General features: G+C 41.2%; 1 protein-coding gene across 2 annotated transcripts in view; it reads left to right on the top strand.

Moving 5' to 3' along the window:
* Positions 1–25,879, top strand: part of HACD1 (3-hydroxyacyl-CoA dehydratase 1) — a 104,264-nt gene extending 78,385 nt beyond the window's left edge. For both annotated transcript variants that reach the window (XM_073632661.1, XM_073632659.1), the window contains exons 5-7: positions 248–369; positions 21,094–21,272; positions 25,481–25,879. In XM_073632661.1, coding sequence (XP_073488762.1) covers positions 248–369; positions 21,094–21,272; positions 25,481–25,563 — 384 coding nt within the window. In that variant the 3' untranslated portion in view covers positions 25,564–25,879. The remainder of the gene's footprint in view (positions 1–247; positions 370–21,093; positions 21,273–25,480) is intronic.
* Positions 25,880–27,397: the final 1,518 nt, after the last annotated feature.

The raw sequence follows: 27,397 nt of genomic DNA, 5'->3' as shown, positions 1-27,397 counted from the left end.
TCGTATGTTTTAGAATGGGGCTCCATAGATTGTCAGGATTTTAAAGCGTGCCTTGACTGAAAAAAGGTTGGGAAACATTGGGTTAAGTGCTAGGGTTGAGTTAGTAGGGAAGGTTACATCTCTTCAGGTTTGGGTAGAGAGAGGATCAAATGTTAAGATCAGGGACATTTTTCCTTACTGTGCAATGCTGACATGACTTAATGCACCAAAAACTAACTTACTGCATTTCATGTGTTTTTGTTTTCAGATCCAGAATGAGGAGAGTGTTCTTCTCTTCCTGGTTGTGTGGACTATGACGGAGATCACTCGATATTCCTACTACACTTTTAATCTTCTTAAGCACGTACCATACTTTATTAAATGGGCCAGGTGAGGAGACTGTTTTGCACACATATACAGTATACATGGACCAGTTTTGAGTGGAGGACAACTTATCTACCAGTAGGTTTCTGGATTGTAGGCGGAAAAAGAACCATCCATATGAAATACACAAACTCTAGGTGTGACAACTGATGCCGTGTACACACGGGCGGATATTTCGACCGGACTGGTCCGACGGACCGAATCCGGCGGACAATCTGACCGTGTGTGGGCTCCATCGGACCTGCAGCGGACTTTTTCGGTCAAAAATCTGACAAACTTTAGATTTGGAACATGTTTCAAATTTGTCCGACGGACTCGAGTCCGGTCGAAAAATCCGCTCGTCTGTATGCTAGTCCGACGGACGAAAACCCACGCTAGGGCAGCTATTGGCTACCGGCATTACAAGTCCCCTGAATTTAGGGCCTCTAGCATCAGCTCCGGGTAACTTATTAACAACCAATCCGTTATTATCACAGAACACTATCGCGGAACATAAGGGGAGATCCAGAATGTAAGGGCTCATGCACACAGGACGTTTTTACAGCTGCTGTTAGGAGCATCTGACGTTTTTGTTAACTGCCTCTAAATGCCCCTCTATGTTAGCCTATGTGTCCATACACACATACACTTTCAGAGGCATTTGGAGGCATAAGGGCATAAGGGTTTAGGGGCAGTAGAAAAAAAAATGACAGCCTGTGCATCCAGGATATAATTATGTGTCAAAACCTTGTGAGCAGCTATGCAGACAAACCAATAAACAAAGAGCTTCCAGCACTCCCCACACTTTCTAAATATGTGATACTACAGAAAATAAATGACAAATGAGTGCAGCGCTAAGTGAACATGAAGTGTTAATAATATAATAATGTGTGTGTGTGACCCACATAAATATGTAAAGTGCTCAATGCAACCTCCCACTCCTCAGTAAAGTGCAAGTGCTCTCACCTTCACATAAACTCCCAATCATGTAATATGATAATTTAAGTAAATTGATTAAAATGAAATAATATATAAATGAATATACAATACAATTAATGAAAACAATGTGCTTGTAAATCAATCAATTAATAGTGAATAGTCCAATCTTTGGTGATTATAAACAATATTATAGTCCAATATATGTTAGAGAAAAAAACAGAGGCTCTGAAAACACCAATGATCCACCTCTGTGCTAATGACAATTAGCATTTGTGATGATACCAAATCTTCTAGGGTACTCCTCCTATCATTCCTCCTTCCTTTGGTGTATGACCAGGCAGTCGTTTTCATCTCGGAATATTCCTTCCTGATGGTTACCAGAGCCCTCCTCTCATATCACCCACATGAAAAGTAAAAACTGGCAATAGTGCTTTATCCTTTTTAAAAATGTATCAAACGATCAAAACACCATGTATACACTCACATTTCCATATTAAAAAATCAGCCTCTATGCAATCAACCTCTGTGTGGAGACAGAACCGGTTCTGCAGCTCCGGTCATCAGTGTCCCCTCCTTCCGTCACACTGGAACAAGCTTCCCGATCACTTCCTCATACGTCAGCCATCCACGCCCCTCCTACCAGTTTCATCACACCCTCGTGACTTCCTCTGAGAGATCTCCCAGAGGAAGTCACGAGGGTGTGGCGAAACTAGTTTGTCATATGCACAGAGGTGAATCAGAGTGAAGATTGGTGTTTTCAGAGCATCTGTGTTTTTTTTCTCTAACATATATTGGATTATAATATTGTTTATAATCACCAAAGATTGGACTATTCACTATTAATTGATTGATTCACAAGCACATTGTTTTCATTAATTGTACTGTATATTAATTTTATATATTATTTAATTTTCATCAATTTACCTAAATTATCATATTATATGATTGGGAGTTCATGTGAAGGTGAGAGCACTTGCACTTTACTAAGGAGTGGGAGGTTGCATTGAGCACTTTACATATTTAGGGGGGGGTCGCACACATATTATTATATTATTAACACTTCATGTTTACTTAGCGCTGCACTCATTTGTCATTTTTTTTCTGTGCATCCAGGAGCAGAGGCTGTTGAGCTGTAAAAACGAAAAATGCCAAAAAACGCTGCTAAACGTTGTAACAAGCCTTTACCTGCGTTTGGCATTTTTAGGCGTTTTTAAATTATAGGGAGGGTTTTTACTGAACAAATGACAAAAAATGCTAATACCGATAAACACCCATAAACTCTATTAAAAAACGTGGCTAACAGCGTGTTTTTAGTGCTGCTTTTTTCTGGCAGCAGCGCTGGCATTTTTTAAACGTCCTGTTTGCATGAGGCCTAATGCTTAGGGGAAGGTGTAGATGATGCTGGAGGTCCTCCAGCCAGGAACTGAGGTAGGCTTTATCTGACTTGCAGCTTCTAATACACTCTGTGAGGAGGTCACAGTGTGCAGTGAACTCAGAGTAAGCCATTTCAAGAGAGGAGCCTGTACCACTGTGCAAGGCTGAAGGATAGATGCAAACAGGATCCTTTCACAGTGTGGGTAGATTGGATAAATGGGGGTCTGAACCCATATATTAGGGACACTTGCTGATTCCACCCCTCACTAACCTAACATTAGTCTAATTGTACTTCTTTTCTTAGCATGTCATGATTTCTTTTTGTGTGGAATGATTGGATAAACCAGTTATCAGTCCCTGAAACTGGAACACTGCGATAGATCATCTGAGATGAATAAAGACTCAGGGGAATATTGCTATCATCCCTTAGTCTTTTGTTAGAAGCATTGCACACAGAGATGTTGACCTATATTCTATATCTGATCGAACATCCATAGAGGGGTAGAGGACAGTCCGCCAGGAGGTCTGAGGAACATCACACAAACCGTGACACGATTTCAGCCACGGCCTACACAGTTCAGCTTGATGTCTTTGTAAAACTGAGATGAGAATCTGGTCCTTGGTTGTCACAGAATTTAACCAACAATACCTCCGGGTGCTTGTGGATTTAATGAGGAACCGGAGGCAGCTGCTTCTGACAAGTTACGGTTGTAGAAAAATATATCCTATATAGGAAAAAATTTTTTGTGATTCCTTTATTTTCAAAGAAGGTGCGTTTAACAGTCAATACAGATAGCCGAGATACATAATAAAAATCAGACAGAAGGAACAAAAGGGGTCGTGAGGTGCGATTAACATATCAAATACCCCAGCAATACACAGTACAGTATGGAAGGTACAAAAATATGGTTATGGTATAGAGATATTGTCAGTGTGTGAAGCCGGGGAGGCAATCAGACAACTATCTGCGTGACTCAAAACATATAATAACATATGCGGAGCTATACAATATAATAAACTCTCACAGCTGCTCGGGAGGCAGAGCATCCCGATGATCAGCTGAGCCCAAACATGGAACATCATGATATGGATAATGCAAACTAGGATATTCACAGTATCTGATCAAAACAGCCCATGACTAGGTAAAAATTATGGGGAAGGGGGATGGACAGAGGGGAAGAGGGTAGGGGGCAGACATCTCTTAAGGAGAGATAAGGGAAATGTCAAGGAGAGAAAGAGGGGGAAGCGAAGGGTAAAAGGGAAAGTATACAGGTAGAGAAGCAGTGGGATGTAAAGGTAGATAGTAGAAAGGTAAAGTAGAGTAGTGCCCCCCGACTAGGGAGCAAAGCAAGTCCAAAGGGTAAGGCAGACTGCACAACCTCATGGAGGTATGCGTCTGAATAAATTAAGTGTTGCCATGGTCTCCAGGTCTCACGAAAGGTCTCCTCCCTGTTGTGCATGGTGGCGGTGAGTTCCTCCGTATCCCTTAGTTCATTTACTTTAGAAAACCACAGGGATTTTGCCGGCGGATTCTCTGATCTCCAACAAAGGGGGATGCATGCCTTTGCAGCATTCAGTAGCTGGATGGTGAGAGAGGCTTTGTATTTCTTGATGGGCCGCTCCGAAATGTGAAGCAAACAGGTCACAGGGTTCCCCTCCAGAGAAACATTGGTCAAGTGCTTGATCGTGCGGGTCACCTCGAGCCAAAAAGGTTATAGCTGTCAGCAGGAGGGAGCCAGAGCCGCGCCGATGGACAAGGGGAGGATCGGAACTGGCTGAGCGCCGGAAATGACGTGAACCGGAAGTGCGTCATCGGCGTTATGCGTTCCAAGTGGGCGGAAGTGTGAAACCGGAAGTGATGCCACCCGGAAGCCGCGTCTGAACAGAATCAAGTCATAGTGGCAATTCAACAGTAAATGAGTACACTTTCTAGTTAGGATGAGAGGGGAAGGGAGGAGATGGGGGGGAAGGGATTATTTTACCACAGGATGGGGTCAACCATTTAATGAATTGGGGCATAGCTAATGGCATCATTTAACCCTGGTGGTTGAGTGGCCCTTAATTTGTATATCCTTTTGGCGGATTTTAGCAAGTACCTGAAATCTTAAAGAGTCCATTTCATAATTGCGGGCCTGAGCTAAATGTCTGGGTATAGGTTTCTCAGTAACGCCTAAATGTATATCTGTAACATGTTCTTTGATACGTCTCCAGAAATTTTGCTTGGTTTTGTCCACATAGTGGCTTCCACTGCCACATGTGAGCAAGTAGAACCCCCATCACTTTGCGAACCCGCTAGTGTCGCAGTTCCCAAAGTGATGCATAGTTAGATCCTCACCTGAGGGTAGATGAACAATTCTGCCTGGTTAAATGAACTGACAGAAGTCACATGCACAACAGCAAAAAGTGCAGCGGGGGTAATGAACCACAGGGGTCTCTATTTTCTTGAGGGGAGAAGGGACTTGACACTAAAATATCACGAAGGGATTGGTTGCGTCTAAATATGAGGTGTGGCTGTGGATCTATGAATAGTTTTAATGATGGATCATCCCGTAATAGATGCCAATGTAGCGCTGGTAGATTTCTGATCTACCGCTTATACGTAAATTTAGTGGGTTATCTGTGCTGTACATAGTTCAAATTTAATCTATGGCTAAATTAGCCTCTGTTCCAGCATTGGCTGTGTTGCGTGCAGTTCCGCACTGTTGCCTGTAGGTGTCGTTGTCACCATAGGTCAGTGTTGGAAAGCAACAAGCTGAAGTATATTGAGTGCTCTTTTTTCTCGGAGGCAACTCGGCAGAGGTGGTCCGCTGCTGTGCATTCTAGGAGAAGGTACATAAGGGGCAGAGGCCATTTTTCTTTCTCTTTCACCTGCCGGCCCTCCTGGCCTAAAGATATGTGACGGGGAGTTTTATTTTGTGGCCCTCCACGCCAGAGGGCTGCGATGCTGCAGCCGTGCAGGTAGGCCCAGAAGCCTGTCTGGGGCCTACTGCTGCGGGGATGGTCCTGTGCTGTCTGTCCTGTGGGAAGAAGCCGGACAATTGAGAAGACCCAGGGGAGGACCCATCTTTGGAGAGGACCGAGCAGAATGCTGGTGTCTCGAGGGGCCTGGTGACTCGATTGAGGACGCATCTTAATCTAACCTATCACACAAGTACTGCCGGGTCGGCTTAAAGGTTCTGGTACTGTGTTGCTGTTCATCTAAAACTACTACGTCCTGTGGTAGAGGATCGTACAGTTAGATCGCTCTTCTAAAGTCTGTGGCAGAGACTTTTTGTTCGTGCTACGCTCCGGCTGCCAGGTCAGTGAGAGAGCCCTATCCGGCTGGGCAAAGATTTAATCCTGGACTGAAGGTATAATCATTCCCCAAGATCTCAAATTCCTTAGTGTGCTAAAGAAAAGGTATTTGAACCTCCCTGCAATTCTTCTTCTACCTCTTTCCTGCTACTTCTTCAAGTTACTTCCTATTAAAGCATTGAAAAAGTACTAAAGTGACTGGTGCCTACATTGTTGGAGACAAAGCTCAACATGGACTCTAAGTTCTGGTATTGGTGAAACTAAAGGTAAAACGGTGACGGTAACAGCCCGATATAACTCAGCAGCTCCTAAGGAGGTTATTGCTACACGAATAAGTATTCAAAATATGCTTTAGAGCTCGATGCCAATTGTTATACCTCGTAATAGGTCGTAGACTTCATGAACCAGAGGATGTCTGCATTTCTTCCTGAAAGAGTAGCAGATCACGGGGATTGTCCTTTGCATTTTTAAAGGCCTTTTTGAGGGATTTTTGTCTGTAGCCACGATCTAAGAATCGTTTACATAGTTGAGAGGCTTGTATTTGGAAGTACTCTTCACTACTACAATTATGCTTTGCTCGCAAATATTGCCCTTTGGGGATTGACTTTATTAAGTGAGAGGGATGAGCACTTTGAAAATGCAACAGGGAGTTGCCCGCTGTCTCTTTGTGGTAAAGATTGGTAGTTATTTCTCCCTCAACATTCTTATAAATGAATAAATCTAGAAAGGGTAGAGTGTCCACATGTCAGTTTAGTGTGAAAGACAGATTATATTTGTTATAGTTTAATGTTTCAAGAAAATTAGTATATACTTGATGTACCTGCGCCATAGCAAGGTGTGGCGCAGGTACATCAAGTAATCGTCTGATGCGAACACCTCCCGCTCCCACCCCCCCAGGTACAGGTTTGCTTACGAAGAGTTATACTTGGGCCCCATCGCTACACCCTGCACCTGGAGGTAGTGGGAGCCACCAAAGGTGAACGCATTATGTGTCAAGATGAAGTATAGCATCTCAGCAATGAAGGCATTATAGGGGATGGCATACAGGTCCCTTTCACTGAGAAAGAGTGAGGTCATCAAAACCCCTTTGTCATGGGGGGTACTTGAGTAAACGGCTTCCACATCAATGGAGGCCAAGATGGTGTGAGTTGGGACTAATAGTCCCTCTAATACCATTAGTACATGGATGGTGTCTTTCAAGTAGGTTGGTATACTTTCCACATGGGGATGTAGGTAGTTGTCAATCAGAGAACTAGCCTGTTGGGTTTGACAGCCAATCCCAGAAATAATCGGTCTCCCAGGTGGGGTTTGAAGGAACTTGTGGGTTTTGGGTAGGGCACAGAAGGTAGAGGTAATGGGATGGTGTACTTTTAGGAAATCTTGTGTGTTTTTAGATATTAGATTTTTAGAGAACGCTCTATCTATGATTCTGAAAGATTCCTGTTGGAAATTGTGGACCGCAGCAACTGAGATCCTCTGATACCAAGAGGAATTTCCCAGAATCCTTTAACACATAGCCGTGTAATCCTCTGTCGTTTGTATGACAAGGTTACCTCCCTTGTCTGAGGGTTTAATTATTATTTCCTACCTGGCTTTAATTTGGTTAAGAGCAGATCTTTAGGTAGAGGTTAAATTCGATTTATTCGATTTTGAGTCTAATTCTTGAATGTCCTGGGTTACGCGATCGACGAATAGTCTAGGGTTAGAGTTGGAGAAAGCCGGAAATTTCCGGAATCTATTTTTGTACTTATGGGGTGTGAACTTGGAGGTGTCTGTGTCTTCCGTGTTTGTCAGAATTTGGTACATCTCTTTAGGAGCGACCCCATACACCTCCCTCTTTTTCCTTGTCAAAAGAAGTTTATTGAGTATACAATGTTATAAAGATACATAAAGTAAGTTTACAAGGATCTATAAAGTAAGCTCATTGTTTTACAGTAGGGTTTATATAGGTAAATATCATGAAATTTCAAATATTAAACATTGGGTTCACGTAAACCTAAATTAAAGATATATATCATTTCCTTAGTTACTTTTGTAGGTATTTAAATGATTTATACCTACGATACATATTGTTTACAAGTAGAGTGTATATAGGTCAAATAAATTCTGATAATGAGCTTTAATCGTAAGGTGGAGAAAAGGAAAGAGAAAGAAGAAAAAGGGTTGAAAGGTAGAGGTATGGTCCACAAGGTTGTCCCGCTCGTCAGTTTATTATTCTTTTTAGTTCTCTTTGAAGCCTTAGAATGGGTGTCTCTGTAAGTCATTTAATCTGTTACCATGGCAACAGGACAGAGTCATTGAAGTTTGATAGGAACTGTTGTTTTATCCAAGGATGCCAAAGTTTTTCAAATATTGGAATTTGATTTTGATCGATGGCTACCATCTTAGCATGGGACATTGTATTATTCATTCTGTGAATTGTTTCTGCTAGTACCAATGTAGGAGATTTCAATGCCTTGGCCACTGTTTGTTTTGCAGCCGTTATTAGTTGGATCATAAGTTTGAATTGAGAGAGTGTTAACCATTCCGGTTTTAAATTAAGTAAAGTTAAATATGGATCTGGTTGTATTATTTTTTTAAATATTTTAGATGCAATCACGAAGACTTCCTTCCAGAAGGTTTGGATTACTGGGCATGTCCACCATATGTGTAAATATGTGCCTATTTCTGGGCATCCTCGAAAACAAAGAGCTGAGGTATTAGGTGAATATTTTGCCACTCTAGCGGGTACAAGGTACCAGCGAGTTAGGACTTTATAATTTGTCTCCAGTGCTAAGATGTTGGGTGAAGATGTCTTAGATGTGAGCCATATGTTAGACCAGTCCGTGTCTTCTAAAGTTCGTCCCAGGTTCCTCCCACCTCTGAACGTAAGAGGGTCTATTAAGATTTGCTACTCCATATAATTGATTATAAAGTGATGAAATTGTACCTTTAGCAAATGGATCTTTTGTACAGATTGATTCAAAAATGGATAATTGGGATAATGGTGTATCCCCCTTTAGGAATGGTGTATAGAAATTTTTGATTTGGAGATATCTAAATATCTCAGAGTTTGGTAGATCATATTTTTCTCTAAGCGATGGGAATGAAAGGAATGATTTAGATGCTATGAAGTCGTTTAGTGTCTGAATGCCTGATGTTGTCCAAGCTTTAAAAGAATTTGGGTAGATCCATGCCGGATAAAAGGCCGGATTTCTGATAAAAGAAAGGAGAGGATTGTGTGGAGATTGTAACTGATATTTGGTTTTTAGTTTATCCCAGAGAGATAAGAAGTGTTTAGTTATGGGATTATGAATTTTAAAGCGGTCTTTAGGATCAAGCCATAATAAATTTGATATTAATAGAGGGTCATTTTCTGAAGCCTCTATAAATACCCATAATGGGATTTCCTGTTTTGCATGGTATTTGGACCGACTGGCCAAATGTGCTGCTCTGTAGTAGTTAGTAAAATTAGGGTATCCCAGGCCTCCTTTATTTTTGGGAAGATGTAGTGTGTGTATAGGTATACGTGGTTTAGAAGAGCCCCATATAAACGAAGTTGCTCTTTTTTTTTACTATTCTCAAAAAATAGGAAGGAATTGGAATAGGGAGGACTCTGAATAGATAAAGCAATTTGGGTAGAATAGTCATTTTGATTGCATTAATCTTCCCTATCCAGGATAAAGGAAGTTGCGACCATTGTTTTATTAGATTTGTGATCTGTCTTAATACAGGAGGATAATTGGTTGAGAATAAGTCAGAATGAGATGCTGTTAAATGAATTCCAAGATATGGGATTGATTTTTCTGCCCATGTGAATGGGAGTGCAGCCCTAGCCGGGATCAATTCCATGTTTGTGAGTGAAATATTAAGCACTAGGCATTTCTTAGGATTAATCATAAGGCCGGATAGGGCTGCAAATCCATCAAGAGCTGGTATTAAGTTAGGACCAGAGACCTGTGGTGATGATAGAAAAAGTAATATATCGTCTGCAAATATACATAATTTGTGTGTAATACCTCCTACTTCAATGCCAGTTATAGTTTGGTTTGTTCTGATGTATTGGGCCATGGGTTCGAGTATAAGGCAAATAATAAGGGAGATAATGGGCAACCCTGTCGGGTACCTCTTTCGATATTAAAGGCTTCAGATTTGTATCCAGCATATTTTATATAGGCTTTGGGTTTATTATATAATGCTTTGATCCATGTTAAAAAGTGGGGTCCAAAACCCCATTTTTGTAATGAATATTGCATATATTGCCAGGATACTGTGTCAAATGCCCTCTTAATATCGAGAGATAGAAAACATAAAGGGATTTTCCGTTTTTTAGCAATATGTACCAATAACACTGCCCTGCGTATATTATCGCCTGCCTGTCTATTTGGCATAAAGCCTACTTGATCTCTATGTATTAATTTTCCTATAATGCTATTGAGGCGTTTTGCTATTATTTTTGCTAATAATTTAATATCGAGGTTTAACAGAGAGATAGGCCGATAATTCACACAGGAAGTATCATCAGAAAGGGGTTTTGGGATCATACAAACAATTGCCATTAGTGTTTCTTGCCGAAAAGAATGTCCATCTAGAAGTTTGTTAAAAGTTTCAGTGAGAATGGGAGAGAGTATTTCTGAGAATGTTTTATAGTATAAAGCCGAGTAGCCGTCTGGGCCTGGTCTTTTGTTAAGTTTTAGGTCTTTTATGGCGTTAGCAACTTCATCTATAGTTATAGGCCCATCCAAACTGCTTTTTTGATTCTGAGATAACTCAGGTAAGGTTATTTTTGAGAAGAAGGATTCAGCCTCTGTAGGATTAAATTCATTGTTTGTCTTGTATAAAGTTGCGAGATGTGAGTGAAATTTATGGACTATTTTAACTGGATTACAAGTGTAAACATTTTTTGATAATTTCAAACGTATTGGTTTGAAAGATTTGTTAGTTGAATTTAATGCTCGAGCCAAATATGTACCTGGTTTGTTTGTATTCATGTAGAAATTGTGTTTGGAGCGTTTGAGGGATTTATCAACTGACTCAGTGAGAAATAGATCGTATTCCAATCTAGATTTTTCCAGATGAGATTTTGTACTCTGAGATGGATTATCTTGAAATGATATGTAGGCTGCATTAAAATTAAGTTCTAGTTTTTTTGCCAGATTTTTGCGTTCCCGTTTAAATAGTGCCATTTGTCTTTGTATTGTACCACGCAAGACAGGCTTATGAGCTTCCCACAGTGTTATTGGGGAGATGTCTGTTGTATTATTAATTGATATGTATTCCTTTAAAGCTTGTTCAATGGCCATCTGATGTAGTGGGTGTTTGAGCATTATGTCCGGTAAGTACCACGTTGGGTCATGCGCTTTTGGTATGGCTGAGGCTATAGTAGTGTATACTGCATTATGGTCAGACCACGGAATCGGAATTATATCTGATGCAATAATTTCTGGTATCATTCCTATTGTTAGAAAAATTTGATCTATTCTGGTGAAGGTTTGATGAGGGTGCGAGAAATAAGTGAATTTCTTTTTCATTGGGTTACTTTCTCTCCACGAATCTACCAGATTGTATTTGGAAAGAAGTTGAGAAAAAGGTAATCTAGAGGTTATTTTGGATGGTGTAAAAGGTGATTTATCTAGAAATGGGAGGAGGACCTGGTTCGAATCCCCACACATTATCACTGTTCCTATTTTGTGTGTATTAATCACTTGTAATATATGTGAGAGGAATGCTGTAGGTTGTTTGTTAGGAGCGTAGTAGGAAATCACCGTGATTGCTGTATCCATTATATAACCCATGAGTATCAGGTATCTACCTTCTGGGTCTTTAATTTCTGATGATAAGGTGAATGGTGTGGATCGGTGAAATGCAATTAGAGTTCCCCTTTGCTTGGTACAGGCAGAAGCCGTGTAAATTTGTTGATAAAAAGGAGAAATATATTTTGGAGTAGAATCTTTGGTGAAGTGTGTTTCTTGGAGGCATACTATGTGAGCCTTCTTGTTATGGAAAGTACGGAAGGCTTTGGTCCTTTTTTGAGGGACATTTATTCCCTGAACATTCAGGGAAAGTATATTCAGTGGTGCCATGGCAACAGATCAAATAGTTTTGACTTACTTTTTGTTATGCAGAGCTGACTGCGCAGATCAACCTGTGGGGACTGAAGAGATGAATAGATAGAAAAGAAACCAGTGAATTCTGGAGTAAAGAGTAAACAAAAAACATATGAGATTAGATGATACATTGTATAAATAATTTTTTGCAAGTAATCACAATTTACCCGTGAAAGAGAATAAATATCTCTCTCAGGGGAATAAGTGCCTTCGTCACACTCCCACATACTATGGTTGGGAGAATGAGGAGGGCTAATGGGGGTACACGGATCTTCCGCTTACAGGAGAGAAGTGCTATGTCAAAAGACATCAAAATGATGTTTCATTAATTGGAGTGCAGAATATAGTTTTTGTTGAAATTATTTATTCCAGGGTGGTTGTATATGGTTAGTCTTGCCCTAGGCTAAATAATTCAGTTAGAAAGGTACTGTTAATAACTTTGGTATTGATGAAGATAGTTTGAATTATTTTGGGATTTTAACCCTTTTAGAGTAAACAATTACATATTTTATTCATATGTAACTGTTTAGATATGTTAACTCATAAAATTGAGGTTGTATTGCTTCAGATTAGAATAAACAAAAACATAATTCTAGGAACTAGTTAGGTAATAATATATTTGTTTTAAGAAAAGAAAGAAAAAGCTTCCATTACTTCTGGATTATTGAACATATTTGTCCTAAAAAGTAATAAATCTATTGTTATTACCTGATAATATATAACTGAACAAGAATTTCCTTATTTCACTTATATATTCTAAGGCTATATGAATCAGAAGTAATAAGAAATATAACTGGAATGTAACATGATCCCACACAGTGTGTGACTATCAGAATGCAGTTACATTCAGTTATAAATACAGGTTTTTTATAGAGAACCATCTCTTAGTATAATAAATGAAGAGATATCAGGAATTAGGATGTCAGTCCATTGAATCTTCTTGGTCCATAGATGATGTGGCATAACGGCCTCTTTTGTGAGAATGATGATTCCCATTTTGTTCTGAGATTTTCTGAGTGCTGCCTGAAGGTGAAGATGATGCCATTCTTCTGCGTGTGGGAGAGTTGCTGCTTGTGGGTTCTGTCAGATTTAATTTTAAAAGGGTTTGTTGTAGTTCATCTGCTGATCTGCTTCTGTAAATTGTACCTTGGTAGTTAAATCTGACTGAAAAGGGGAAGCCCCATTGATACATAATGTTGTGGCGTTGCAGTTCCATTAGTTGGGGTTTCATGGATCGTCTTTTAGTAATAGTAAGTTGGGATAGGTCAGCAAAAATTTGATAATTGTGTCCTTGAAAATTAAGTTCCTTTTTTTCTCTTGCAGCAATTAGTATTTGTTCTTTCGTTCTGTAATAATGAAATTTTGTGATTATATCACGTGGGGGTCCATCTTTCTTTTTGGCTGTGAGGGCTCTGTGTACTCTGTCCAGTTCTAAACGTTCAATAGGGATATCTGGCTTTAGTTCTTGTAATAGAGCAGTAATAGTAGATTGCAGGTCTGTCACAGTTTCAGGTATTCCCCTTATGCGCAAGTTTGAACGTCTGGCTCTATTTTCGTAATCTTCGAGCTTAGTTTGAAGTATTAAATTCTCTTCTTTTAATTGTTCCAATTCTGTTATATTTACTTGGGTTGTAATTTCAATTTCATCCATTTTTATTTCTAAGGCTGCGGTGCGGTTTCCCAGCTCTCTTATTTCTTTGGTTAGGCTGTTTGTTATTTGGTCTGAGGTTTGTTTTAAAGCCTTATGAAGCATCTTTTCAAATTGTAATAATATTACTGGGGATGCTGAGGAGGCTTGTGGAGAAGTTTGTGAGAGGATTTGTTCTGTATCTGACTCAAATGGAGAGTCTTGCTGTGACATTTTCTGTCTGTGAGAGCGCCCTGATGCTGTATCTTGTGAGGTGACTGGAGCTGCTTTAGTTGCAGTGAGTGCCTGTGAGCTCTTTGTGAGGTGATTTTTATTTCTGCCACGGTTTCCTCCCAGTACCATATTTCCTGCCCAAACTTTCACAGTTTGTTCCCTGGGGCAAAAAGGTTCAAATGGATACCTTTTGAGCCTGCAGGCTCCGCTTTGTCCTTCTCTTCTCTCCTCAGCGGTGCGGAGCTCTAACAATGCATGTCTGCTCCGCTAGGCTCCGCCCATCTCCCCACCTCCCTCTTTTTCCAACTGGTCAAAGATTTTTAATATTCTGTAATCCATTCAAGACCATTTTGTATCAGAGCTCTCTTTGGTGTGGGTGGATTGATTATGTCATTAAGATTTGAAATTAAGCTTTCTGGCAAATAAGTGGATATCTTTGACACAGTCAAAGTGATCCAAATCTCGTTTTGGACAGAAGTTTAGTCCAAGTCCTAGGACCTCAGATTCTGTCTGAGTGAAAGTGTGTGAAGTTAGATTAATGACATTGAATGTACGTGATTGAGCTAGGTGGGACGAACTACAAATTGGTCTATGTGGCTCTGTGCTGTCGTGTGGGGTGGTCTTGGAGTCATAGGTGTTTTGTCTTTGGAGGCAAGTGTGCAAAAGCTTGACTGCCTTTGTTTGGGAGTGGCACCAGATGCCGCTCCACTGGGATAGGTTTTACCTCTAGTGTCTGTTGAAATGTGTTCAATATCCTCCCCATCTGAGGGTGTTAGTGTGTCTTGTGTTTCTGTGCCTGAGCAGTTGGAAAAAGAGGGAGGGAAAAGAGGGAGGAGTTTGGGACCATCCTAATGAGATGTACTAAATTTTGACCAACATGGAAGACACAGACACCTCCAATTTCACACCCCCTGAGTACAAAAATTGATCGTGGAAATTTCCGGCTTTTTCCAACTCTAACCTTAGACTATTTGTCGATCGTGTAACCGAGGACATTCAAGAATTACACCCAAAATCTAAGAAATTGATTTTAACCTCTACCTAAAGATCTGCTCTTAACCAAATTAAAGCCAGGCAGGATATAATAATGAAATCCTCAGACAAGGGAGGTAACCTTGTCATACAAACAACAGAGGATTACACGGCTATGTGTTACAGGATTCTTGGAAATCTTGGTATCGGAAGATCTCAGTTGCTGCGGTCCACGTGTCTTTCACACTAAACTGGCATGCGGACACTCTCCCCTTTCTAGATTTAATCATTCATAAGAATGTAGAGGGAGAAATAACTACCAATCTTTACCGCAAAGTTTAGGAGGGAATTTTAAGGAAAAAACTTTTTAAGGGAAAAAGCTTACATTTAAATGCCCATCAATGCAGCCTTATCAGTGTCCATCTGCATGCTTGTCCAGTGTCATTTGCAGCCTTCTCAGTGTCATTTGCTGCCTTGCCAGTGTCATTTGCGGCCTTGCCAGTGTCATTTGCAGCCTTGCAGCCTTATCAGTGTCCATCTGCAGCCTTGCAGCCTTGTCAGTGTCCATCTGCAGCCTTGTCTGTGTCATTTGCAGCCTTGCCCATGCTGCAGGTAAACTGCAGTGACTTGTCAGTGTCACTGCAGTTTGAAAATGGCGCCGCCGAGATACACAGAGCCAGTCCTCGGCTCCTCTCGGCTCTTCTCATAGTCCCGCCCAGTCCCGTAGTCCGCCTATGATGGACATAACACAGGCACAGTGGCGGGACTGGGCGGGACTGTGAGCGGAGCCGAGCGGAGCCCATATACATACATAGCCTAGTATACTCGGCTAGGTTCGGCTAGCTCCGCTCACAGTCACACGCAGTCCCTGTGTTATGTCCATCATAGGGCGGGAGTGGGCATGACTATGAGCGGAACTAGCCGAGTATAGCTGAGTACACTCGGCTATGTATGTATAATGGCGGCCGGCGCTCGCTCTGCTCACAATCAGCGGGGGGGATCGGCGGGGATTGGCGTATAACACCCACCTACTATTTTCCCCTAATTTTAAGGGGAAAAAAGTGCGTGTTATACGCCGACAAATACGGTATTTATTTTACTTTTTAGTTTTTAGTTTTACACTGTCCTTTTTTAAAAAAATAAAAAATCTGTGGCATCCCTTGTAATAGAAAAAAACATGACAGAACCTCTTAAATGTGAGATCTGGGGTCAAAAAGACCTCAGATCTCACATTTACACTTAAAGTGGTGTTCCACCCCCCCAAAAAAAAATACATGAATGTGCATAAAAAAAATAAAAAAATAAAAAAAAACATTTGGAAATTTTTTTTTTTTTACTCACCTCTAAATGCCTGTTGCTAGGGGGTTCCACGTAGTCTGCCTCTTTCAGTGCCTGGGCTGGTGACATGATTTCCCCTCGGCACAGGAAGGGCTCAGCTCTGCTCCCTCCCTCTTGTCAATGATCAGGGACCCATTACAGGTCCCAGATGACTGAGCGGCCAATCACAGCGCCGCTCGCGCATGCGCAGTAGGTGCCCGGCTGTGAAGCCACAGCCCGGCGCCCACAGTTGCAATGCCGGCGCCGCCGAATGGAGGGGGGGACGAGCGGGGCTTCGATCCCCCGCATCGCTGGACCCTGGGACAGGTAAGTGTCCAATTAAAAGTCAGCAGCTGCAGTATTTGTAGCTGCTGACTTTTATTTATTTTTTTTTTTTTAATGGGAACTCCTCTTTAAAGGCAATAAAAAATAAATAAATGTCTTTTTTTTTTTTTTTAAATTTTCCCCTTTAAGACCATTGGGCAGCAGCGATGTTTTACGTCACTTTCGTCATCCAATGCTATGGAGCCGAGCGGGGGCCATCTTTCCCTCACTCGGTATCCAGCCTCACAGGGAAAAGGATGCGATCGTCTCCGCCGCTACCGATGGCTTCGGTAAGCGTCAAATGACCGGAGCATGGTGGGAGGGGGGCCTCTCCCCCCCCCTCGATAAATGTGATCTTGCTGCCAATCCATCACAGAGACCAGTTTTATCTGAAAGAGGACTGTCCACCATTGAAGAGGATACCGGGGCTATGTTCTGCCATAAAAACTGACGTACAACGACGGCAGGCGGTCCGCAAGTAGTTAAGGTACTGCATCATACTTTTTACTGTCTTCCAGTCACGCTGACAGGGAGCTGAAACTTTGCTGCATAGCATGCAAACTGCTGCGGCTATGTCTGGTCTTGTCACAGTGGCAACATATAGCAGCTTACCGATTGCTCTGTGATACGTGTCATTGTTGGGTAGCAAGTTTTCTGCTTCATTGCTCTTTTGATAGCCTGGTTCCATAGGAGTTTTCACTTATTTTGCATCTTGCATATGGAATTGATCCAAGATTTCCGAGATTTTCTGAGATTGGTTAAGGAGATAACTTCCATCTTCTTCTCTCTCTATTTGGATTCCCAGATAGTAGCTAATGTTCCCAACTTCCAAGCTCTTTGATTTCAAAATTTTCTTTCAGCTTGTAAACTATCTGATTGTTACCCCCTTCTTGTTCAAAACAAGTTATAATGTCATTGACATAGATAAGGATGTATATCCATCTGTCTTCTTAATTCCTGAAGTAGAGACAGGGGTCTGTCTGCTTTACTTCTTGAGAATCCCTCTCTGGTAAGTACATAGTTGACTTTTTCATTCCACATCCTTGCAGATTGTTTAAGACCGTAGATGCTCTTCTGAAGTTTACACACAAGGTTGTCTCCTTGCTCAAAAACTGGTGGTTGCTCCATGTAGAGATCTTCCTTAATGTCTCCATATAGGAAAGCAGTTTTAACGTCTAGGTGTTTGACTTGAATGCCCTTCCTGGGTGCAACGCTAAGAAGCACTCTGATGGTGGAGTGTTTTACAACGAGCGCGAATGTTTCATCTCAATTTTCACCAAATTTCTGGGAGTAACCCTTGGCAACTAATCTGGCTTTGTATTTGTAGATATTCCCTTCTGCATCTGACTTTACTTTGAAGGTTTACTTACTTCCTATAGTTTTGCGGTTATGAGGGAGCTCTGTGAGTGTCCAGGTTTATTTTCTTGAAGTAACTTTAATTCTTCTTCTGCTGCCTTTCTCCATTTATTGGCTTCATGTTTTGGCAGTTTTTCTATGTCTTCCCATGATGTTGGTTCAAGTATGCTGTGTGTTTTGACAGTGTATGGCAGCTTGTGGGGTGGTATCCCCTTTATGGTACGAGTGGATCTTCTGACATCAGGCAGTTCAGCGCTCATTGGAGTTGCGCAGCGTAAGTGTGCTGTGCCCATAACCTGTTGTGCAGAGTATTGAAATAATGCGCTGGAAGCTTCTTGTATGCAGAGAATTAATACTTAATGTGATCAGGAAGGAGTGCATTCAAGAAGCAGGCTATGATTGGGAGGGCATGTGTGCCAGAGGCAGGCTGTGATTGGGAGGTGGGCGTGTTCAAAAGGTAAGCTGTGATTGGCAGGGGGTCTGTGTTAGAGGCAGGCTGTGATTGGTTGGGGGCATGGTGACTTAATAAAACTAAAAGTTAACTAACTAAACAATACAGGCATGCCATTTGTCTGCACAGTGTCCAGTACCTCTAAATTGACATCCAAAGGATGAAAACTGACCACCCTAACACAGGTCAGCTGCTGTACTTTGTGTGGTCAGTTTAAAACTAGGAGGAAAGGTGGCTGGCGGGATCAACCAGGTGCTTCACTTTGTCAGACAGCTTCTATTTAGGTGATTTCTTGATTCAACAGGTCTGGCAGTAATCAGGCCTGGGTATGGCAAGTGAAATTTACCTCAGCTTTCCAAAAAATGTGGTTAATCACAGTTCATTCATGATTTAGAAAGGGGGGGTGGCAATTACCTTTTCACCTAGGGCAAGGCAGGTTTGGACAGCTTTTTTCCCTTTAAAAAATGAAATCATCCTTTAAAAACTGCATTTTGTATTTATGAGGGTAATCTTTGTGTAATGTTAAAATTTGATGATCTGAATCATTTAATGTGTGACAAATATGCAAAAAGATAAAAAATCATATTGAAATATATTTGTATACAAAATATATATATGAAATGTTGGGGTAACATATTCTCTAATTGTAATTCTGTGCAGCCACTTTTGTGGTTCAAACACCTCTGTAGGACAGTAAAACCAGGAGGGGACACCACTTATTCTATTAGCAGAAGGATTACAGTAGTGTCACCTCCCATCCTGCAGCCTGCTAGTTGAAAAATGAAGCAGCAGCAACATATTGATAAGGTACCACTGTTGCTCACTCTGCAGTCTCCTTCTATCAGTAAATGTGTAAGCATCAGAGACAAGTGCTGCATCTCTCTTTCCCGGTCTGATTGCAGATATGCAGGAGGTGACTTTTTATTGATTTCAAACAGAAAATACCACGTTTGGTCACTAGATGGTGCTAAGTCTCATAAAAATTCTGATGATACATGGTGCCATCTAGTGGCCAGATGTGGTATTTTCTGTTCAGTGACCTGTTGCCTTATGTTTCACTACAGTACCATTTACTATGGAATACCTGGTGATTCTGCCTATTCACCTGTCTTCCTGTAAAATTCTGACAAGGCCTATCATGGATGCAGATAAACGTTATCAAGGAGTAAAAGACCGTTAACCACTTGCTCGCCTGAAGATTTAACCCTCTTCATGACCAGGCCATTTTTTGCGATACGACACTGAGTTATTTTAACTGACAATTGCGCGTTCGTGTGACGCTGTACCCAAATAAAATTTGTGTCCTTTTTTCCCACAAATAGAACTTTCTTTTGGTGGTATTTGATCATCTCTGCGTTTTTTATTTTTTGCATTATAAACAAAAAAACATCGATCATTTTAAATAAAAAACAATATTTTTTACTTTCTGCTATAAAACATATCCAATAAAAAAATAAAGTAAGTAAAAAATCAAATTTCTTCATCAATTTAAGCCAATAAATGTATTCTACTACATATTTTTGGTAAAAAAAAAACCCAGTAAGTGTATATTGATTGTTTTGTGCAAAAGTTACAAACTATGGGATATATTTATGGAATTTTTTTTTTCACTAGTAATGGTGGCAATCAACGACTTACTGCGATATTGCGGTGGACAAATCGGACACTAACTGACACTTTTGACACTTTTTTAGTGACACTAACACAGTGATCAGTGCTAAAAAATATACACTGTCACTGTACTAATGACACTGGCTGGGAAGGGGTAAACATCAGGGGCAATCAAAGGGTTACCTGTGTTCCTAGCCAGTGTTTTTATGTACTGTGGGGTAGCTGCTTTTACTAGGATTCATGTCCCTGATTTGCAGGAACACAGGATCCATGGCTTTCCTACTGACAGAACAGCAATCTGCCTTGTTTATGAATGATCAGTGGGTGCTGGTGGACATCTAGACCATGGTACCCACTTATCAGCTCCCCCATGCATAATCCCAGTGGAAGCGAGCCTCCACCGGCGGGCATTTGCGCCTGCTACCAGGAAGTGCGGGATCATGCATGTGATCTGGCGCACAGTGGCCGCCCTGTAGCAGTAAAACTGCTCTAGGTCGGTCGTGAAGTGGTTATTTTGAATCAGCTGAAATTCGAGCTGTGGGTGACCCTGCCAACAGCAACCCATTCAACATTTTTTATTAAATATATAAATATATATAATATAAATACTTTAATGTCCATAGTCTGAGCACAGGTGCATTTTAAAGACCAATTCCAGGAAACTAAAATGACCCCCTGTGGGACTGTGCTTTAACCGCTTGCCACCTGGTCACAGTACATTACTGCAGCGGAAACAAAGACATTTGATTTTATTGGATATGTTTTGTAACAGAAAGTAGAAAAAAGTTTTCAAAATTTTCAATCTTTTTTTGTTTATATATTAAAAAATAAAAAACCCAGAGGTGATCAAATACCACCAAAAGAAAGCTCTATTTGCATGAAAAAAATACAGTGTTGCATGACTGCGCAATTCCTAGTTAAAAGTAGCTCAGTGCTGAATAGCACAAAATGCCCTCTTCATGAAGGGGGTAAAACCTTCTGCAGGTCAAGTGGTTAATATCGCAGAATTAGGATACAAAAAAAATAAATTAAACACAATCATACAGCTCCTTTATAGCAGCTTCTACATATAATTGTACTAGAATTCTCTATTAATAAAACTTTTGCTCATCGTTTTTCTTCTGTATTCTAGAAATTGAGTAACGCTGTCTGCTTTTCTTCTGCAGGTATAATTTATTTATTGTCTTGTATCCTGTTGGTGTAGTTGGTGAACTCTTAACAATTTATGCTGCTTTACCGTACGTGCGGAAGACTGCGATGTACTCTCTGCGACTTCCAAACAAGTACAACATTTCCTTCGATTACTACTACTTCCTGATCGGCGTCATGTGTTTTTATGTACCATGTGAGTCAGACATAAATTTGCAACAAAATCAGAATTTTGACACTTAAACTGTATCTTTTACATTGCTGCTTTATGTCTTCTTCTGCTATTCATAATAGTTATTTTAGGCTGTTTTTTATTATTTAATTTAATATATATATATATATATAAATAGATAGATAGATAGATAGATAGATAGATAGATAGATAGATAGATAGATAGATAGATAGATAGATAGATAGATAGATAGATAGATATAGATATATATATAATATTATTATTCTTTATTATTTTACACAGGAACGGACAGCACTTTACCTCTCTGGAAGCTGTCTCTTCCCGATAGGGGTAGTGTGGTATGCGATTCAGAGCATCACACAGCTCCTTTTTATTTATTTTTATTAGTACAAACTTTACTTCATTCATGTGACTGTACAGTGCCATGCAATTCTGTATAGCGTACTGTGATAAAATGCAGCATGTCTTCATGCTGCAACATAGCACCAGGCTTTGTTTCAGTGTGAATGGAAACAATTGTTTTCTGTGTCCTTGCAGTGATAGGTATTTTACAATGCAGTGTGAATTAGCTCTAAAGCCTAGTACACAGCACTAGTTCTGACACTAGACTGACAGCTCAGGTCGGAGTCACTGTACTAACAATCCAATGTTAGTACAGCGGCCTGCCCTGCTGTGCTGTTGTGTTCTGACAGGGGGATGGCCTCCCTGCATTCTAGAACACTGGCTGAGAGCCCTGATTGGGAGCCAATCGCCTGCCCTTTTTTGGTCATGAGCCTTCAACAGAAGCCGTCCGAACTGACGGATACCATACACACGGGCCAAATGTCGGACAGTTTCTATTAAACCAGCTGATGCCGGCTGACGTTCGGCCTGCGTGTACTAGGCTTAACAGACATACCCTGTTTCCCCGAAAATAAGACCTAGCGTGATTGTCAGTGATGGCTGCAATATAAGCCCTACCCCCCAAATAAGCCCTACCCTGTTTCCCCGAAAATAAGCCCTACCCTGAAAATAAGACCTACAAGGACTTTAAGTAGGGCTTATTTGGGGGAAGTAGGGCTTATATTGCAGCCATCACCGACAATCACGCTAGGTCTTATTTTTGGGGAAAAAGGGTAGAAATAACATTTAGTACAGAGTGCATGACTCAGCATTTACAGAGGATTATGGCTGACACTGTTTGCTTTCAGACTGTCTCTCACTAATTGGATGTCTGTAGGGAGTCATAGAGCGCGGGCAGGGAGGAATGGAAAGCCGAGTGAAAATGAGAACTTAAAGAGGAGTCCCCCCCCCCCCCCCCCCAAACCATTAAAAGTCAGCAGCTATGAATACTGTAGCTGCTGACTTTTAATATTAGGACACTTACCTGTCCAGGGTCCCCGTGATGTCAGCACCCCAGCCGATATTCGAATCGGCTCTTGGGTGCTGCAGCCGCCATTCATGGTAAGAGAAACCAGCAATTAAGCTTTTCGGCTTCACAGCCGGTTCTAATTGGCCTGGTGGCGGAGAAAAGAGGAGGGGGGCCGAACTTCCGAGGGAAGCCGCCGCGGCACAGTCTCCCGGAGGTGGGGAAGGGTACTTATCAAAAACAGGTACCTGTTCCCCCCCCCCACTGAAAGGTTCCAAATGTGGCACCGGAGGGGGGAGGAAGCAGATAAGCGGAGTGTCCACTTTTGGGTGTAACTCCGCTTTATCGGGTGTGTAAAACCTAACAATTAAAGCGGGGGTCCACCTATCTTTGGTTTTTTTTTTTTTTTAGTTCATTCACAAACTTTTCTTCTCAGCATTACATACTCACATATTGTGTGTAATATGTCCGCCTGTGTCAGATTTCGTCGGAAAGAATAACTTATATTATTCACTGCAGGTGTTTTCCATCTTCATTGTGGGCATTTGAAGCCCACAAGCATTTATTTCCTGGATGTGGTGAATGCTGTGCTCCCAGCATTCACTGCTCAGTGGCATCCTGGGAAGCCTGAGACTAGCTCCCAGGAGTCTGGGAGAGGCTAGAAACACACCTACTCCCACGGGAGGAGAACCAGGAAGTGCAAAGAAAAATAGAAAAATAAAAGGTAATTAAGGCGATTTAAATTTTTTTAAACGGCATGTCAGCATCCAAGCAAGGAAGAGAATACATACAGATATTGTTCAAAATTTGGGTGGAACCCCACTTTAACTTATTTTGGCCTGTTTTGGTCTGTTAGGCCCCTTTCACAGGGGCGGACCAATCAGGTCCACCTGTCAGTTTTTCAGGCGGACCCGATCAGGCCATATATTGCCCTCTATGGAGACGCGGGTGTCAATGGACATGTTGACACCCTCCAAAATCCGATCCTCTCCGCTAAAAACAGATGGAAGGTGGTTTTTGTTCCCCATTTGTCTGCCAGATCGGATCAGATGACAGTCGGATGTAAATGGTCTGGCAATCTGTTTACATCCGACCGCCCATAGAGGAAAGCATGCCCGCTCTGCATCACTGACGAGGTGGATCCGCTGGCAGAGTCCGCCCCATGTGAAAGGGGCCTTAGATATACCATTAAAGTGTTATATCTCCCCAAAAAAACCTACCAAGCTTGCTGGAAATCTTGCTTCCCGTACTCTCTGTCTGTGCTGAGCTAGATAGAGCTGATATTCAAAAGAAAAAAAATTATGCTTTCCTGATTCACGCTATTCCTATGAATGAAGAACATCTGACCTGGAGAGAGAATAGCCGAGTAACATTCAATGTTGCCAGCATACACACAGAACAAATGTACATGCAGTTTTGCAAGACAAATAGCTCTAAGCTCTGCTATTTTTTTATAAATACACCCCATATATACAAAAGGAAATTTTTAGCATAATGGGGCTAGAAGTTGTGAAACTTGTGTTTATTTCCTGTCTCAGTAACAATCACCCCCCCCCCCCCTTTTTCTTGTAAAGCTATTACAGAGACTGGAAGTGATGGAAAATCTCTGCAATGGGGTCACTGAAAGAAAGAAAAACTAGACAGATATTTTAGCTCTTTCTCACTTTAATGCCAGACTCCAGCCATGTTTAAGTTTTAAAGTTAAAGTTAAAAGTTAAAGTCCTAGTTCTGCTTTGGGCCTCATTTACACAGCCAATTAGGGAGGTGCACCATTAAGGTTTAGCGTATTTCTGCGACTGGGATCCCAGATGTTTGTGATTAGCCACGGCCAGTAAGCCTGTAATGATCAGTGACAGATACTGTGGCTATCCGCATGTAATAGTTACATACAATCTGGGACCGATGAGGAGCTGTGGGCGAGACAGTTTGTGTCCAGGGCCTCCTTTGCAAACAGCCGTGGCATCTGGGCATGGCTGGTCCAAAAACCTAAACCAATAAAGTGTGGCACTAATAACTCTCAAGGCAATTAAAATTAATTCTCTTAACACATATGATATCCCATCAAACATATATGTTTATGAACAAATATAAAACATAGAGTAAAAATAATAAAGTCTCCTTCTAAAAATTGTGTCAAACGTCTTTTCATTAGCACTTTCCATGGTCCTCCCATCCACCAATGCTGTGCATACATCCACTATTTCACGTCACAGTGCTACTCTTCACCAGATGTACTCTCACCTGATGACTTTGATTTACATATACTGTACATTATATTGTCAAATTATTGGGACGCCTGCCTTTACACACACACGAACTTTAATGGCATCCCAGCCTTAGTCCGTAGGGTGCAATATTGAGTTGGCCCACCTTTTGCAGCTATAACAGCTTCAACTCTTCTGGGAAGGCTGTCCACAAGGTTTAGGAGTGAGTCTATGGGAATGTTTGACCATTCCTCCAGAAGCGTATTTGTGAACTCGCTCATCCATGTCTTTATGGACCTTGCTTTGTGCACTGGCCCAAATCATTTGGTGGAGGGGGGATTATGGTGTGAGGTTGTTTTTCAGGGGTTGGACTTGGCCCCTTAGTTCCAGTGAAGGCATCAGCATATCAAGACATTTTGGACAGTTTCATGCTCCCAAATTTGTGGGAACAGTTTGGGGATATAATGGTGGAGTTATAGCAGGTCACAAGGCTTTATGCTTTTACACTTGTCAACAAAAACTTGTGTTTCCCGCAGCAGAAATACACTTTTTCCTTGACGGTGCATACCCCTAATCAGCAGTATGAACAAGGCCATAATGTTGTTGATCATTTAGTAACCATAACAAATCATTCACCATTGAAAATCTTTCTTTTCAGTGTTTCCCCAGTTGTATTTCCACATGCTCCGTCAAAGAAGAAAAGTCCTGCATGGAGAAGTCTTTGTGGAAAAGGAGGATTAGACCAACAACAGCGTAAAGAAGTCTTTACACTCTGACTTTCTTTGATCTCCAAAGCCTACTCACCCCAAAGGCCTGTTGGTTTCAAATCCTGGATAACCTTGTCCCACATACAACAGACTAGTTTCCAACTAAAGCAAAACGACCTGGGATTTACAATGTCATTTTCGGGTCATCCAGTCCTAAATCGCACCCAACCCCCGTACCCCACCATTTTTTATAGATTTCAACCTTCACCAAATTTGACTCATGTTTTCATTGAGTTTTTAAGGTGCTTTGTGATCTTTTTATAAAGGGAATGAAGACGAATTCTCAGTCAGTCATCAGTGATTTGTCTTATTTATTTTTGTACTGTGTCTATAATACTCTATCAGCTACAACATCTCAGAACACCGAATAAAGGAAAATAAAGTCAAGCTTACATTCTTACCAACATTATGGTCCCGGGTGACACTGTTAACCCTGCCGAAGGTCCACATTTCATCTGGGTGGGTGCAACAAAATCACACCAACTTTAAATGTTGGTCCCTCATGCACTCCACCTCTAAATATGTGGGAATGCCCATCATGTCCATTTTATGGTTTGGACCCACTCGGACCCCACCTCAAAAAAAGCAGAGACAGTCTTTACAGTGCCGATTCCCGCAAATAATGCCTTTTAGAGTTATAGATATAGAGATATAGTCTAGAGTTAGGGGCGCAGAGCACTGTGACATTAGTGAATCAGTATTTGCTATTGTCTTCTCCCAGCCAATCAGGACAGGAGGTTGATCTCAAGACTGGATTAGCCAGGAGGAGAAGGCGGGGAAGCCGTGACCTGGATGGGGTAAGTGCAGACCTGTTTGTCCACCCCCCCCCCAAAAAAAAGGGAGCACCAGCCGCAACTGGTATAAAGTGTCTGCAGAAATATGTAGGTGCCTTTACCTCCCTGCTCTTACAGTCAAATCCCTATGTGATTTGAGGCAAAGATCTGGTATTTGCATATAGTAATGAAGCTTGCCTATTCCTTCTTGCCTTTTGACTAATAAAGCCCCCCATCATAGTGACAGTTAGGCCTATAAATATTTAAGGGGGCCAGAGGTAACGGCAATCTCTTTCATAAGACTGCATAATTTTAATAATTTAACACCAAATATTTAGTTTTTTGCCTAAACCCAGTGCGCTGTCTCACCTGTCTCAATCACTGAGATCATCCATGGCAACAGGGAAGCACACTGTTCTTCTTCAGAGCTCAGGAGGACATCACTCACTTCTATACCACTAGGGGGCGCTTGTCCTAACGGCTGCTCTGTCCTAGAAAGAAGAAAAGACGGAACTTGGACAACTGTCAGAAGCTTCACTCCCTGAGCAAATGGCCAAAGGTATGAAAAGAGCATTAATGCATATTGTTAAAATCTGGTATGTTTCGTGTTATGGAATGGTGTTTATGGACTGCTAAGGGGTTGGTTTGTTTTTTTTTTTTAAATAAAAGTGAACTAACCCTTTAAACGATTTAAGTTCCTTGGTCATCTTAGATGTAAGAATTGCTTTGTGAGGTTTTTTTACATTTCAGAACTCCATGATTATCTAGTTATTGGTGGCCTGTCTATCATTAAAGGTTACATACTATACAAAAAACAACAAAGAGAATGAGTATCTCTCAAGAGGACAGAAAACCCTCAGGCACTGTCTGAAAAACCAAGCCAATATTTTATTAAATTACACAATTACAAAAAAACATCACACTAGTATATAACACTACGTAGAAAAAAGGGGGCTATGGTGAGTGACTACCACTGGCCCTAGACATAAAATTGACAACGTTGTCGTTTAAAAACAAAAGGAGCCATGGCCGAGC

This window comes from Aquarana catesbeiana, linkage group LG05, assembly GCF_042186555.1.
Source record: "Aquarana catesbeiana isolate 2022-GZ linkage group LG05, ASM4218655v1, whole genome shotgun sequence".
Lineage (NCBI taxonomy): Eukaryota > Metazoa > Chordata > Amphibia > Anura > Ranidae > Aquarana > Aquarana catesbeiana.
This window is presented reverse-complemented; position numbering and strand designations above follow the sequence as displayed.